The sequence below is a fragment of the Ambystoma mexicanum genome, chromosome 3p (assembly GCF_040938575.1).
Source record: "Ambystoma mexicanum isolate Mex_15411 chromosome 3p, UKY_AmexF1_1, whole genome shotgun sequence".
Lineage (NCBI taxonomy): Eukaryota > Metazoa > Chordata > Amphibia > Caudata > Ambystomatidae > Ambystoma > Ambystoma mexicanum.
Window position 1 is genome coordinate 806026197 of NC_090925.1, and position 15911 is coordinate 806042107.

The 15911-nt window shown below is 45.8% G+C and overlaps 1 protein-coding gene across 2 annotated transcripts in view; it reads right to left on the reverse strand.

Moving 5' to 3' along the window:
• The window catches only part of LOC138580911 (serine protease 27-like), a 761370-nt gene that overhangs the window by 220370 nt on the left and 525089 nt on the right, over positions 1 to 15911 (reverse strand). For both annotated transcript variants that reach the window (XM_069651842.1, XM_069651841.1), the window contains exon 4: positions 9292 to 9575. In XM_069651842.1, the coding sequence (XP_069507943.1) occupies positions 9292 to 9575 (284 nt within the window). The remainder of the gene's footprint in view (positions 1 to 9291; positions 9576 to 15911) is intronic.

Sequence of the window (15911 nt, forward strand, 5' to 3'; positions counted from 1 at the left end):
TCATAATAGCTTGTTGTTGTTGTATTCAATGCATTCCCAACTTAGTTTTAATATTTCGTCAGTTTCAGAGACCGACTCCTCTGCCACTGGGCTATGGAAGATTAATATCCAAGGGTGGAATTGTTATGCTTGAGCTAAAACATGGCGCTGGTGCGCAGTGTATTCTGGGAGCACTCAGAGCCATAATGGATATTTACTTCATGCCTCAGTGAAAAGCTGTACTCATTTTGCTGAGAGCTAGATTTACTATGCTGAAGAAAACAAACATGCTTTTCAAACCTGGTATGCAGTCAAGGACATTCTGCTGGGAAAGCTAGCTTTGTTATGTCTTGTTATGAGTTATGGAACTGTTTTCCATGGCGCTTGTTTTTAGAGGAGGGAAGCACTTTGCTCCTTGAGGTTACTGTCGGTTGACCCAGCTGGCAACCAACGGCTGCCTATCAATGCACAAGTGCGTTGCCAGAAGGTTCGAGAAATTACCACCCCTTTTTGAGGAGTGCATATATGCGGAACCCCTTAACGGTCAGACGAGACCTCAGACGGAGGGGGGACGCTTCCGTTCGGCATACCTGTGGGCTGTTGTGCTCTCAGCGTGGCTGTCATCGGGGTATTCCAACAGCTTCTGAAGAGAAGAGGGATCCAGTTACGCCCACAGTGATATATTTTCTTTTGAATTCTCTGTTTCTTCTGTGATTTCTTAATGTGTTATCACTTGTTGCTTCCAAGCTTTGAATAAATAGCCGTATAAGTGCTCATTATTTTCTAAGAGTGTGTGTGGTTGCAAGTCATTGCGTCTACCTGCGTTTAAAGTATTGGCTCCGTAATTGCATTGGTGATTAATGACTGTCCGTGCACTCTGGGCGAGCAATATACGCAGACATAGCTTGTTTCAACTGATGAACAGCTTGCAGAGCCTTGGGGTCTGAGAGAATATCCTGTTTGTAGGAGGACTTTAAGGCTTCCGTCAAGGGTGTTGCAAATGAAGAAAACATTGGAATAAATCTCCTGTAGTAACCTACAAACCCCAAGAATGCTCGTATTTGTTTGCGATTGTTTGGCATAGGAAGTTTTAGGATGGCATCAACTTTGTCCAACTGGGGTCTAATTTCTCCTCCACCCACCAGGTATCCTAAATACCTAGTATGTTGGGCCCCTATAGTTGTCTTCTTGGGTTTGATTTTTAAACCTGCCTTGTCGAGGTCTGTTATCACTTTCTGCAGGTGAGCGAGATGGTCGTTCCAACAAGTACTAAATACAATTATATCATCCAAGTAAGCTGAACAATATTCCCCATGCGGTGCTAATATCTGATTCATAAGGGATTGGAACGTAGCCGGGGCTCCATGCAGCCCGAATGGCAGCACCGTGAACTGGTACAATCCCGATGGTGTCGCAAAGGCTGTTTTTATCTTGTCCTCATTTCTTAAAGGGATCTGCCAGTAACCCTTGGTAAGGTCTATTGTAGTCAAATAATGTGCAGCCCAACTTTTCTAACAATTCATCTATGCGGGGCATAGGGTAGGCTTGGTATGTTGAAATGCCATTCAGTTTCCTGTAGTCCATACAAAACCGAGTAGACCCGTCCGGTTTTGGTACTAACACGATTGGAGATGACCAGTGACTTGTGGATCGTTCAATGATTCCCATTTTCAACATTTCTTCCACCTCCCGCTGGAACGCCTCCCTTTTGCTTTCAGGTAATCTATATGGCCTTACCCTTACAAATTGATTTGGAAGGGTTTCTATTTTGTGTTCTATTAGGTTAGTTTTGCCAGGTATATAGGAAAGAACAAGTTACTTCTTACCTGGTAACGTTCTTTCGATGGGATTTTCCTCCGACGTATTCCTTATCTTTGATAATACGTTTCCAGCTTGCTGGCCTCCGAAATTTTTTCTGCAGAGGGCACTGCGCGTCGACGTCCGCCGAGTCGATATCCCTCGACGGCCACCGTATCGGCGCCAACATCACCATGCCCATAAATAGCCACGCGCTGCGTCCATTGCTCAGTTCCGTTTTGTAGCATAAGAAAAGACATGGCTGAATCGGTTAGTAACCTTGAAGGAGCGAAAGCTGCAACCACAAGGGAAGTTATCACTGCGGGGATGGATGGGGGGGGCGATAAGGAATACGTCGGAGGAACATCCCATCGAAAGAACGTTACCAGGTAAGAAGTAACTTGTTCTTCGAAGGCATTGTGTCCTCCGACGTATTCCTTATCTTTGATAGACTCCCATAGCAGTGGTATGTAATTGGAGGAGGGAGTGATAGTGTTATGTATCCCTTTAGGGATGGACCGAATGTAATACGGCCTTGCCAAATCTGGTCTCTTGAGCAGTGGAGGAATCCAGATTGTAAAATTTTGTGAATGTATGTGCGGACGACCATGTGGCAGCCGCACATATGTCCCGGACCGGTACCCCTCTCTGGATAGCCAAAGAGGCTGCGATATCCCTGGTTGAATGAGCCCTGAGATTTTGGGGTGGCTCTTTCCCTGCTAGTCTATAACATTCCAGGATGGCCAAAATAATCCACCTGGAGATGGTTTGTTTTGTTATGGGTAGTCCCAACTTGTGACCTGAGTATCCTACAAACAGTTGGTCTGCTTGCCTGATCCGAGCCATTCTGCTGATGTAAAAGCTGAGAGCTCGCCTAGGGTCCAGCCTGTATAGCCTTTCCTCCTCTTTCCCCGGATGGGGAGGAGGGTAGAATGAAGGCAAGGTAATTTTCTGAGTAATATGGAATTCAGAAACCACCTTTGGGAGGAAATTAGGCTTCACCTGTAGGACAACCTTGTCCTTGTGGAAGATGGTATGTGGGGGTTTACAGGAGAGAGCTTGTAGCTCACTCACCCTCCTAGCAGATGTTAGTGCTACCAATAGGACAGTTTTAAGCGTGAGAAATCTCAATGCGCAAGAGTGAAGAGGTTCGAATGGAGTGCCCATTAAGAAGTTTAAGACTAAATCTAAGTCCCATAATGGAACCTGGAATGGTTTTGGAGGGTAAACATTAGTTAGACCCTTGAGAAATTGTACCACTAGAGGAATTTTGAAATACGATGGTTCCTCCGCAGTGCGCTTGAAGATAGAAAGCGCTGCGAGATAGCCTTTTACAGTGCCAACTTGAAGGCCTGAGTTTGCCAAGTAGAGTAGAAACGATAACACCGTTGGTGTACCACATGAAAAAGGGTCGATATTCTCTTCCCTACACCAGCTGCAAAACTTGTTCCAACGGCAGCGGTATAAAGACTTTGTTGCTGGTCTTCTGGCCGAAAGCAACACCTCCATGACGTCATCAGGGAGATTCCAATTCTTGTACCTCAACCTTTTAGAAGCCAAGCGTGAAGGTTGAGGGTTCTGGTGTCTGGATGGAGAACCTGACCTCCCTTCTGTGAGAGAAGATTCTCTTTGAGTGGAAGACGGATTGGAGGGCAGATGGACATATCTATAAGGTCCGGGTACCACGTTCTCCTGGCCCAATCAGGGGCAATTAGGATCATAGTTTTCCGGAATCTTCTCAACCTCCTGATCATTTGAGGAATAACAGGGACTGGTGGGAACGTGTAAAGGAGTGGAAACTCCCAGTCCACTACGAACGCATCTCCTAGAGCTCCTCTCGGGGGAAATTCCCTTGAACAGAACAGATTGCACTTCCTGTTGGTGCTTGTGGTGAACAGATCCACCTGAGGGGTTCCCCAAAGGGCGAAGATTTCTTGAAGGACTTCCTGAGCTAGCTTCCACTCCTCGTGGGAGACTGTGCTCTGCCTGCTCAGAGCGTCCGCTGTCAAATTCTTCTCTCCGGCTAGGTGGGCTGCCGATAGAGAGATTCCTTCCCGAATTGCCCAAAACCAGAGCTGCATTGCCTCTCTGCACAGTGGCAGTGATCCTACGCCTCCTCTTTTGTTGAGGTAGTGCATGGCCACCGTGTTGTCCATCATTATCAGGACATTTCTCTCCCCTGTACTGATGGCAGGAAAGCTTTCAGGGCTAGTCTGATCGCTCTCAGCTCTAATAGGTTGATGTGTAGTCTGGACTCCGATGTAGACCAACGACCGCTGATGGTCAAGTCGTTGGCATGGGCTCCCCACCCTGTGAGCGAGGCGTCTGTGACTACTGTTATCTCCGGCCATGGTTGCCAAAACAGCTTTCCTTTCAAGATGTTCTCTGGATAGGCCCACCATAGAAGGTTGCGGGCTACCTTGTCCGGAACCTCAAAAAGTCGAAGGCTGGGAGACGTTGGGCATTTTGAAACTTGGTGACCATCTGTAGAATATCCTGAGCCCTCACCTCTGGTGGCGAGGCTTTTCCCAGGGAAGTGTCCAGGACCGCTCCAATGAACTGGAGTCTCTGTGATGGTATCATCTCTGACTTCTTTAAATTGAGGGAGAAGCCCAGTCTGTGAAGGAAGAGGCAGACATAATCTAGCTGGGCCTGGGCCTGTTCCGAAGATACGGCCCTGATCAGCCAATCGTCCAGGTAAGGATAGACGTGGATCCCTTCCCTCCTTAGACTCGCCGCCACTACCGACATCAGCTTGGTGAAGACCCTCTGGGCGGAGGTCAGCCCAAATGGCAGAACTCGAAATTGATAATGAGAGTCGCCAATTGCGAACCTCAGGTATTTCCTGTGTTTGAGATGGATTGGCACATGGAAATAAGCATCCTGAAGGTCCAGAGATACCAGCCAGTCCTGGAGCTGGAGGGCCTGAAAGATCTGAGAGAGAGTTACCATCTTGAACTTATCCTTCCTGAGGAACTTGTTCAATTCTCGTAAATCCAGGATGGGTCTTAGTCCTCCGTCCTTCTTTGGTATGAGAAAGTAGGGGGGAGTACCAGCCCTTGTTCCTGTCCGCTACAGGTACCGGTTCTATGGCACCTTTCTCTAGCAGGTCCATAATTTCCTGCAAGAGGAGCGAATCTGGAACTTTTAGAGAGCTGTTCCCCGGTGGATGACTCTCAGGGATGTGTAGAAGGGGTAGGCAGTAACCTTGGGCAACTGTCTCCAATGCCCAAGCATCTGACGTTATAGCCTGCCATTCCGTCAGATGGTGAGTTAACCTGCCCCCTACAGGTGTATTGTGTGGGAAGGCCTCAGAGTGGTTTGGGGGCGGCTGATGCAGATGCCAAGGGTAAAGAGGCACCTGCTGCTGCTGCGGTCTTAGTACTTTTGACCCGTCCACCTCGGGTGGATCTCCTTTGGCCTCTTTGAGCCGGCTGTCCTCTGCCTTTCCCGAATGCGGAATAATAGCGAAAGGACTTTCCTCTCCCAGAAGTTCTTGAGGGGCGAAAAGGAGTTTGGCAGATAGCAGCTCCTAAGGATTTTGCTGCTGCTTTAGAAGTCTGTAACTTTTCCAGACTGTCATCAGCCTTCTTCTCGAATAATGAAGAGCCGTCAAAGGGCATATTCAAAAGTCTGGCCTGTACATCAGGGGCAAAGCCGGACTTTCGCAACCACGCATGCCTGCGGATTGTTGTACTTGCCGCCATGGCCCTGCTGATACTGTCAGCGGAATCGATGCCAGTTTGAAGTGATTCGCACATGGCATCTTTGCCATCTTTAATAATGTTAAGGAAGGCTTCCTTTTCCTCTCCTTCGGGTATGCAGTCAGCCGCTGATGAAGCACACTCCCATAGTGTGTGACTGAACCTGGCGAGCGTACAGGTGGCATTGATAGACTTCAACGCCATACTACAGGCAGAAAAAATTTTCTTTGCCATAGAGTCGTACCTCTTGTCATCTCTATCCTGTGGGACAGTAGGGTAAGCGGTCCTGCTGCTAGATGAAGTTGCCGCTTGAACCACCAGGCTCTCTGGGGTCGGGTGTTTTGACAGGTATTCAGGGTCAGCAGCCGCTACCCTATACTTGGTTGACAATCTTTTATTGACGGCAGGGATAACTTTGGGAGTTTCCCAATAAGATGCAATTTTCCTTTGTAAGGCTGCATGGAAGTGGAACAGGGTCCTCCTGTGGGCCTTTGTCCAATATATCTGTTAGGTCATCCTGTTGGAAAACAGGTGAAGGCGCAGACCAACCCATAAACTCAATTATTCTTGCCATCAGGGTTCTATAGGGTGTTTCGGCATGTTCCCCTGGGTCTTGCTTAACAAATTCCACTTCTGGGGAAGTGTCCAGCCCACTTGCCTCATGTAGTGACTCCTGTAGTTCCTTCAGCCTTCTTTCCTCAGAGGTGAAATCCTCTGCAGTAGGCAGTGTGGTCCTCTGTAACCCGAATGTTTCCTGGTCAGAATCTTCCCTTTCTTCATAAATTGAAGAAAGTCCAGGGTACTCTGACCTCTGAAATGGAGTAAAACCCATCTCTAAGGCAGAAGGAGCCAAACTCGTCGTTATTGGACGAGAAAACGTCCATGTCGTCGCCGCCGATGTAACAGGCTTCGAAGGCACTGAAAACGGTGTCGAACAAACTGGAATGGGTCTCGAAGAACTCGAGAGGATCGGGATCCTACTCGAGGGCATTGACGACGGTCTCGGCGTCGTGCCGCAGGCCCTTGAAATCACCGTTGGCTGTGGAGTGGCCTTGGTCCTCTCTTTCATCGGCGTCGGCGTCGACGATGGCTTCGAGTCGATCGACCGATACGTCGAGGAACCCTTCTACAACGGCGTCGATGGCGCCGATCCGTGCGTCGAAGGAATCTTCGACGACGGCGTCAAAGACGGTGCCTTCTTACCCGATGGCTCATGGCGCTCTCGGGAGGAATGTTTCGCCGGGTGCTGCGACTCGCAGCGTTTTGATTTTTTGGGTTTTTCACCCGGGGTATCAACCTCAGCTGTCTTCGAGGGTGTCGAGGCCGCGTTCTCGAAGACGCTTAACATTTTCTTTCTGAATTCCTCCCACTCAGCCTGAGAACTGTGTTTAGTGGGACAGGAGACCCTTTCTCGGGACACAGAAGACGACGAGGAATGGGACCTTCGACGTCTCTTTTTTGAGTGTCTTGATCTCGACAAATGGTGGGAGCTGCTTCGAGATCTAGAATGGGAATGTTTTCGACGGCGAGGAGACGAATGCCTCGACTCAGCCGACAAAACTTTGGAGGAGGTTTTGGTTGACTTACCTCTCTCGAGCTTCCCCTTGCGCTCCTTCAAGGCTTTCGCCGTCACGGACATGCAGTCCTCACACTCCGAACAATGGTGCTCGGATCCCAAGCACCATAAGCAGATCCTGTGTGGATCCGTTATTGACATTTTTTTACCGCAGTCTCGACATTTCTTGAAGCCGGATCGTGGCGTTGTAGGTTCCGATGAAGATGCCATCGAGAACGAGTAGGTATATTCGAGTAGAAATAGATAGTTAACCTGACTGAACTGAGCAACAACGTTCCGAGGCCCCACGAAGCGCGGAAAAACTGAGCAACGGACGCAGCGCATGCCTATTTATGGGCATGGTGACGTCGGCGCCGATACGGTGGCCGTCAAGGGACATCGACTTGGCCGTCGTCGATGCGCAGCGCCCTCTACAGAAAAAATTTCTGAGGCCAGCAAGCTGGAAACGTATTATCAAAGATAAGGAATATGTCGGAGGACACAATCCCTTTGAAGCACATTTTTGACTACACCTTTAAAAAGTCATCACTGTTTGAAAGTGTGCTGGTTGTCAAAAGAGAAAGGGACTAATGGCAAGGGAGACGGAGTGATTTGCCCAGGATCATACTGTTTCTCAAATGGGAAGCTGAAATTTGAACAAAGATATCCTGGCTCTGTACACAAAATCGTGCCCACAGCAACATACGCCTTCACAATACAGGGACCCCAAATACTTGCCACAGAGATAGTTTGCATCCTTCTCAGTTGTTATCAGTAAATATACGTGTTCACTGTTTGTCTAATTCTTGCACACGTTGTTCATTTAACCATTCCTAGTCACGTGAGCACTGCCCGGTGCTTAGAAATGAATTTGGAAACTAGGCGACTGGGCACTTTGGGGAAAAATGATAGCTGGACACAGGCAGACATGCGGGTGTACTGCTTTGTGATCTCACGCTTTCAAAACGGTGTAATGCAGAAGAAAGGCTTTTCAAAGTATGAGCTTGCATGGATAGCACGGTCCCTTCAATAATGTATGTATGGCTAGAACGGCGTGGGAGCAGTTGGTGTAATCAAAATATCTTAACCAAGTGTTCTTTCAGCCACTAGATTTATAAGTAATATGCGTCTTCATATATGTTCTTTGCACTGAGGTTCTGTTAAATTCTTATCACAGTTGATGCATGTTCATATTTGTGTACCTACTTTTGCTAGCTAAGATAAATGGCTGGGTTGAGTGAATGCTGCTGACTGTGCACAGAATGCAATCTATAGGTCACATGTTTGAATACCTTAGAGGTGGACTCAGGATTTCATCCATCTGTGATTGACCAGAATTAGGACAATCATGTTTCGGGATATTTTTGTTTCTTTTTAGTAGCGCAGAACTGCAGGCGCAGCGGCAAACTTTCTTTTGGTTGCTAGCTTATCTTACATCCATGAAGAGCCCAAAATTGATAACTTGAAGTTGCGGGCACCTCCGTTTTGGTGCATTTTGTTGATCTCTCTGGTTTGTGAGAAAACGTATGTTGGAGACGTATCAAATCTTGTCAGTGTTTGGATATTTGCTCACCCATTGATTGACCATGTGTATAAGTATTAGGCGTTTCGCAGGCACTGCTATTAGATGACCACAAAAGCCCAAACTATTGGCATTGCCAATGCTTGTAACTAAAGAGATCAATAGCAAAGTGTGCATGTAACAGAGGGTTTTTAAGAGAATAATAATAATAATAATCCATAAAGCAATCTGCCACTATGAAAATACAAAAAGCTGGCAAATAAATAAATACATAGGGGCAGATTCTCAAGAATGATAACATATAAGATGCGCTCCATCCAATTTCTATTATGGATTGGGGTGTGCCTTTTTTGGGCGAAAGTGAGGGGTGTGCATGAACATCTCCTCACTTGGGCCAAAGAAAGGTTTTGAGGATCTGCTCCATAAATAATATCTCTTGAATGCTAAGTACTAGCTTTTCTTACCACACTCAATTTCGCTCATATTATTGACCTTGAAAGGATCAACAACTGAGTTTGCTTGTCTAGAATTTAAACATGTGTCCAGTGGTCTACAAGGTTAGTATACCCAATCTGCCTTCAATACCAAATAATGACCAACTAACTTGATTAAACAAGGATCATCCAAAGCGGATAGAATAAGGCTCTAAATCCTTCTGTTTCATTAACATAAGCAGGATGGCCTAGCCAACCTGGATCTCAACATCGTGGTTTTAGCCAACACTCATTACCTACCGGATGCTGTAGCAGAAGAGTAGATCCTTCCCCAGCCAGTGGACCAGCAATTCATTCCAGTCGGAAACTTAAAAAAAGTTTCTGGAAGGCAGACAGGCAAGATGCGCTTGGTAAAGCCAATACTAGGTTCTAGTTTCAGAAGCATGATGTCGCCGGGGCCGCCTGCAATACTGTAGTATGGGTGAAGAATTACCTGGCTCAGATCAGAGCACATTGAATGCCAGTTGGTGCCAGACAGTTGATGCATTCCCATACAGACAGAGTATTCAGACATTGCATGTCCACTGGAAAAGAACAAATAACAAAAAAAGAGAATTAAAATGATGAATAAACAAAGCAGTGAACGGCAACATCATTTTGCATAAAAAATTAGGTTTTTCTTCCAACCAGAATATAGGTCCTATTGTTTCTTTGTGTAACCACAACTCCAAGTGAGTATTACCTTTCTTCACCATGGAAGAGGTAAGATTTTGAGAGCGCTAATAGACTTTACTCCAAGAGTTAGAGCATTTCTATTCAGTAATAGACTGTTAAATTGTATTTTTAGAACCAGCCCTGGGTAAGCCTTCCCAGACACCACTGCGGTGAGTCAGAAGAAGGATGCAGACTCTGAAATTCCAGATTACTGACAAGTTTGTGAAACAAAGGATAAAATGCCTATCTTTCCTTATCCTAAGGGGATTCCCTACCTAACCAAAATAAGGTGCCCATCTGTTGTCAGTGAAAGTCTTAACAGAATCTGCCCACTGTCCAAACTAACCCTCTGTGACCAAACCACTATTATAACAACTAAGGACAGTAGAATGACTCCCTTCTCCTGATGACACAAGGTTCAGTTCATTAGACTATCTTCAGGTAGTTCTTCGTGACAACTTTTATCAGTTTGCACAGTTCCTTTAAATATTTATTGAACATCTGTGCCTCCTCCTTTGGATACCAAAGTTCTGTTCCTTTCTTTTTCTTCTATTGACTTGTTTTGTTTGTATTTATTCTTCGCTCTTTTAAAGGTAAAGTAGACCAATATTTGTAACTCTCCCCTCGGCCTCTATGATCCTTGATATTTGATTTACAGTTCTTGGTTTCTCACTGAAAATGGTCTTTATTCTTTTCTTTTATTTTAGCCTTGGCTTTGGCATTTATTTTTGTTCTGTTGTTCCTCTTCAACTAATCTTATTTTATCTTGCAGTATGTTATTTATTTATCCCTGACTGGATGTGTATATGCATTCCCACTATGATTATCATTCACTTCTCTGAGTCAATATTTTATCTTGACTATGATGAGTACGAGCATTCCAATACGGCTTCTCATTCACTTTTCTGTGAGTGAATATCCTATTTTGACTGGGACAAGTATGAATGATTTTCCGTCCCTGGCCGAGGTGTCCCGTTCTCTCTGTTACTTGTAGTTGTCAGGGATAAGGTCACTGGGTTTATCACTCGTGTGAGGTCCTCTCTCCGGTTTGTCAGGTTGGCTTCTCTTGCTCCTTCTATTAAATCAGTTGTGGTCAAGCCATCACTCTCACTCTCACTCTCTCTCTCTCCTCTGCAAAACATCTGCCTCAGCAGTTTGCTTTCTCGTAGCCACAGGACATCGCGCATCCAGCCTCTCTTCAGTGTAAGCAGGCGATTAGATTCATAACTCGCTGGCTTCCTCTCTCAATCTCCTCCCCTCTAATATACTTCATAGTATCGGAACACCCCTGCAACGTTTCATAGTCCGTTCTCTACGTTTGTTTCCCATTCTCTTTTCCTACATAGGTCAGTCTCCCCGTCCAAGTAATTAGAGACTTTTCCCTTTCAGAGTTATTTACAGTTTCTGGCTGACAATAACACATGCTGGTCATTTCTTCACGTACTTCTTAATTGGATAGTCTTGAAGAAGTGTGGTTGGAAGTTTTTCTAGGGAGTTCCTCAGGAACAGGGGGCGGGGGGGTCCTCGTCCACAAAGGGGAGTCTCTCCAGGTGAGGTCCCAATTGCATCGACCCCTAGGGAGGGTGTGCAGAACTGGCACACATCCCTAGCCTCACAAGGGGGTTTGGGGCTCTGCCTTGGGAAGAACAGATTAATTTCTTGCGAACAAAAGAACACCAACACTTCACTTTTAAAACAGTTAGAGAAGGTGCAATTAAGAAGCTTAAGAAAACTGTGTGTAGGAAAGCAAATAAAATAATTATATAATTCAGAAACAGTTGAAATGCAAGGTAGGTATTGAGAAAGCAATGGAAACTCTGCCCTGTCCTTAAGAGTCATAGGTCACTTGAAGAAAACATTGTAGGGAGCCAGGAGTCTTTAGAGGTGGAAATACAAGTTTGACAAAGCTAACAGGTGAGTCCAATTTTCCAAAGAGGTAAGAACAAAGGCAAGTAACAAGAATTAGGGGTCTCTCCCAATTCCACCACTCTAGGGGAAGGCCGGGGTGATGAAAGGGGTGTTATCCTTGGTCAGAACCACACAGATCAAGACCAGACAAGGGAGAGATAGGGGCAATACTTTGAGCCCATACAATCCAATGGTGGGTGGGATGTCGAAACAGCCATGCATGCTCATCCACCTTACTCCGATTCCAATAGAAACCACCTTTATGGTTGCTGGTGGTGTGTAGCTAGACGGTGGAGGCAGTCTGAGATGCAGGCCACCATAAGTCCCACGGCGACAGGAGACCACCAGGACACAATGGAAGCTGGGACCAGTGAAGATGACACACTCAAGTTGTAGCATGTTAGTCATGTTGCAAAGACAAAGAAACTGCTTGTAGAAGGGCCCTCTTCAGGTTGGAGAGCAGCAGCTGCAAGAGGATGATTCTTGGGCCACACACTGGAGACCTGCAGAGTTCCATTGCCAAACCCGGGGACGGTGACAAATGCAAATCAGATGCACTGCATAGAGCTGGTCTGCCCACAGGATGGTCCTGGGACACTTCCGAACGCTTGCCTGTGCAGAACCTGCATGCAGGGGTCTGGACTGGTTGATCCCACCAGCCCATGAGTAAAAGCACTGACGGGTGTCTTCAGGATCTTGGTCCAGATAGACAGGGCTTTGCCAGGAATTGAATGGTGTAGGAAAAGCTTGAAGTCTTCAAGGGCCATTCAGGGCTCTTCCTCAGGTTGAAGCTTTGTAGTAGTCTTGGCTCCATTGACAATGCGAAGAATGGCAGCAGCAGTTTCTTTTTATCCTAAATTCAAGTCAGGGTTGCACCAGTTCTCAAAAGGGAAGGATCTGCACAAGTCAAACTGGCAAGGGCTGTTCAGTCGTGGACAGACTCTTGGCTGACATCTGCCTAGCAACATACATATCCCTGGCCATAGTGTGGATTTAGGACATAAAGTCCCAGTCCCAATATACGACCAGATGCTCACAATGCCGCTTTGCCTTGGAAAGGGCTTTCCAAATATGGTATTTCTTGACCTGAGAGGGCAGAAAGAAAGCTAAAGAACAAGGTGGCAAAATGACAGGATGAAAAACATCCGGCACAGCCATTTGACTATGCTGTTCTCAAAAAGGCATTGTGCAGTAAATGGCAAAAGTGCCCACATGAAAAACGAAAAACACTATTCACTGACACCAGCTGTCCTGGACACCCTGTGAAAGTAACAAACATTTTACTAAAAGAAAAAGGAAAAGGTACACAAACTACCTCTGCCACATTTCACTTGAAGGTAAAGTGTGAAAGCAGCTTAAAATAAACAAGGAATTTTACAAAAGGGAGACAGCGGCCCCCTACACTGGCAGCCTTAAGGACTAGCTAGTACACTCAAAACAGCTGAGCTAAGCAAGGAAAGTAAAGCAAAAAGGCTTTACTTACCTCCAGAAAGTTAGCTCAGCAATCGAACAGCAAAAAGTTAGCGGTTCCATTGATGTCAATGGGGGGCAGAAAGGTTTTCCCAACACAGAAAATTGGTGGGAAAATAATCCAGGACTGCAATGCTAAGTGAAATGATGTGTCAAGGATGTATTATATAATTATGTCCAGTAAGCTAGCTGGGGTACGCTAGGCTTGCGTAGAGCTGGCATACAGGCATCTGCAAAACCGAACGCTGCTATGTATGAATGCTAATTTACTGAGATGTTTTAATCAGGTACATTAAATAACTGACTCACCCATTTGATGTCTCAGCGAGTGGGAAGTGAGCAGCTATCCCACGTCGAGCTTGGAAGAGGGTGAGAGATCATCAGGGAACATGCATAATCCGAGAATGAGGGAGAACAGCCAGAAAGGACAAGTGAACCACTCCAAGTCCTGCAGAGGCGGAGGCAGAGGCAAACGTCTCACTGCACTTTGGGCAGTTAGATGAAGTACAAGGGGGGAGATAGGAACGAAGTACAGGAGTAACGAGTACCTATGAGGTCACTGATAAGGAGATTTCCTAAGAAAGGGAATGTCTTAGCATGCACACTTTACATTGCATATTTAAGTCGGAGTCCTGGAGCAGAGTCAGTCTGCTACAATCGCTCTCACTTTGCTTTCAGAGGAGCTGCAGCTACGAGGGCTTTTTGTTTTTCTTTTTTTTCAACTGGTTTTGCCTGTTTTGCCTGCCAGTGCTACTGCACCTTTAACTAAGGAGGAGTGGTTATTTAAACTAAAAAACTGCACGGAGTGTGGCGCGGAGTCGTGGAGCAAAATCAGTCTGCTACAGTCCGCTACGGGCGTTTGGCGTCTAGTGTCTCGTGTGATGACTGCAAATACGGGCCCCGTCACCAGAAGAAAGACCCTACAACATCAACGGATGATAAATCCATGAACTGCTATGAAAGCTGCCATGGGCACCAAACCTACTAAGATAAGCGTGCGGACGGATGTGACGTCTGATTTGGCTGTGGTGTCTGATACAATCAAACAGTTCACGAACCTGCAATTGCTACAGTGAATACAATGAGCGATTCTGAGCTCACGTCTCTGCATGGCAGTTCCCTTACTTTGATTACCAATGCCCACTGCCTAGAACCTATATTACGGCATGAAGTCAAAGTCATTGTAGTGTCTGAAGTGCCTGTGGCGCCCCCGGCCTCGAACACTTGTGGACTTCTATCACTAAATGGTTTAGCCCTAATCCCTCAAAATTATTTGCAGCTTTCAATCTTGCATGTTTCTGATAAAACGTCTGATCGAACGAGTTTGCCTGTAACAAGCCTGGAAGTTTTGGACGTCTTCTACTCCCTATTTGATGTAACAGATGTGGAGTTAATGGAAGTCTTCAATAAAAAATCCAACAATATAAACACGACCGATTGCTTGCATGAAAAAACAAAAACATTTGCCAGTCAAAGCGGGTCGCCATGTGTGAATTCTATTTTGAGTCTTGCAACTGATTCCATTAACTCTATTAATTTATCTACCAACGCAAAGGTTACAAACTGAATCGGATCACTTAAAGTGTTAGAGACTTTGTCCACTCAAGCAATGTCAGTGCCTACGTCTGAGTCTTTGAACATTGATATGGATGCAAAAATGCTTGATCCCAATATTTACCCAGCTCTGATTCGAAACGTGTCAAGTCTGACTGCAGAAACCGTTAAGCCAATTGATGCAGAGATCATCCAACCCTCACAAAAACCTGTTAGGTGGGATGCTCAATTTGAGTGTAACGAGGAAATATCACAAAATTCTATTGGAGCGTCACTACAAATAAACAAAGCGAATGATGTCCAAGTGGATGCAGATAAAAATGACAACTCTTGTCCACTTAAAGCACCACGAGAAGCGCGTCTGATGGCTCAACTAGACAACGACTTCCTGTTGGTAAAGAAGAAGCTGATAGCATCTCATGAACAAATGCTACTGGACAAAAAATGTTCAGCGCTGCTTTCAAAATCATCTGAACGACATCTCAGGATAACAGCCGAGAAACGAGCTTGGAGTAACTCTATGATGTTAGAAGCGTATTAAGAGACCCCAATGCGGTGTTCAAGCTCGGAATTTGTCATAGGCAATGGACAAAGAGCAAAGCTGTACGCGAAAAATCTGAAGGACTTACCTTCGATCTCACAGCAACAAAAATGTGTGTCATCCAGCACACCACAAACTCATTCATCAAAGGCCAAAAACCCACAGCTGTCTAAGACCGTAAATATACAACTAGTGAGCAAGTTTCATTGTCTGACGATCAGTACTTAGATACTGTAACTAGCTCATAATCTGGACTGGACGGTTCACACGGTCTGAATTCGAAATCAAGTCTTTCTGCTGCTGCATCAGCTCAACTCTACAATAATGTTCTAGCAGGGTCTTCGATGGCTATGATTCCTTTCACAAAGCTTTACGAATTTCTCTATGAGGCACTCAAGGATCAGACAGCTATAATTTCATCTTTAACGGAAAAAAATGGAAAAGATAGAAACCAGATCTCCAGAGAAGCAGATTTAACAATACGCAGGCAAGAGCGCTTGAGTGATCTAGCCGCGCGACATCATTGCCAGAATGACACTCTGTATGAGGGCTTGCTGGAAGCAGTAAAATGGATGCGCCACAATGCCGAAGTGGGCCCCCATAAATCTGTGTCTTCACTAACTATGGCAGATACAAATGATGTTTCAGGTATGACTACAAAGACTTTGGATGTTCCCACCAAAGTCTTACATTTGTCTTCTATCACAAACTATCCAACGGGTGATCATACATC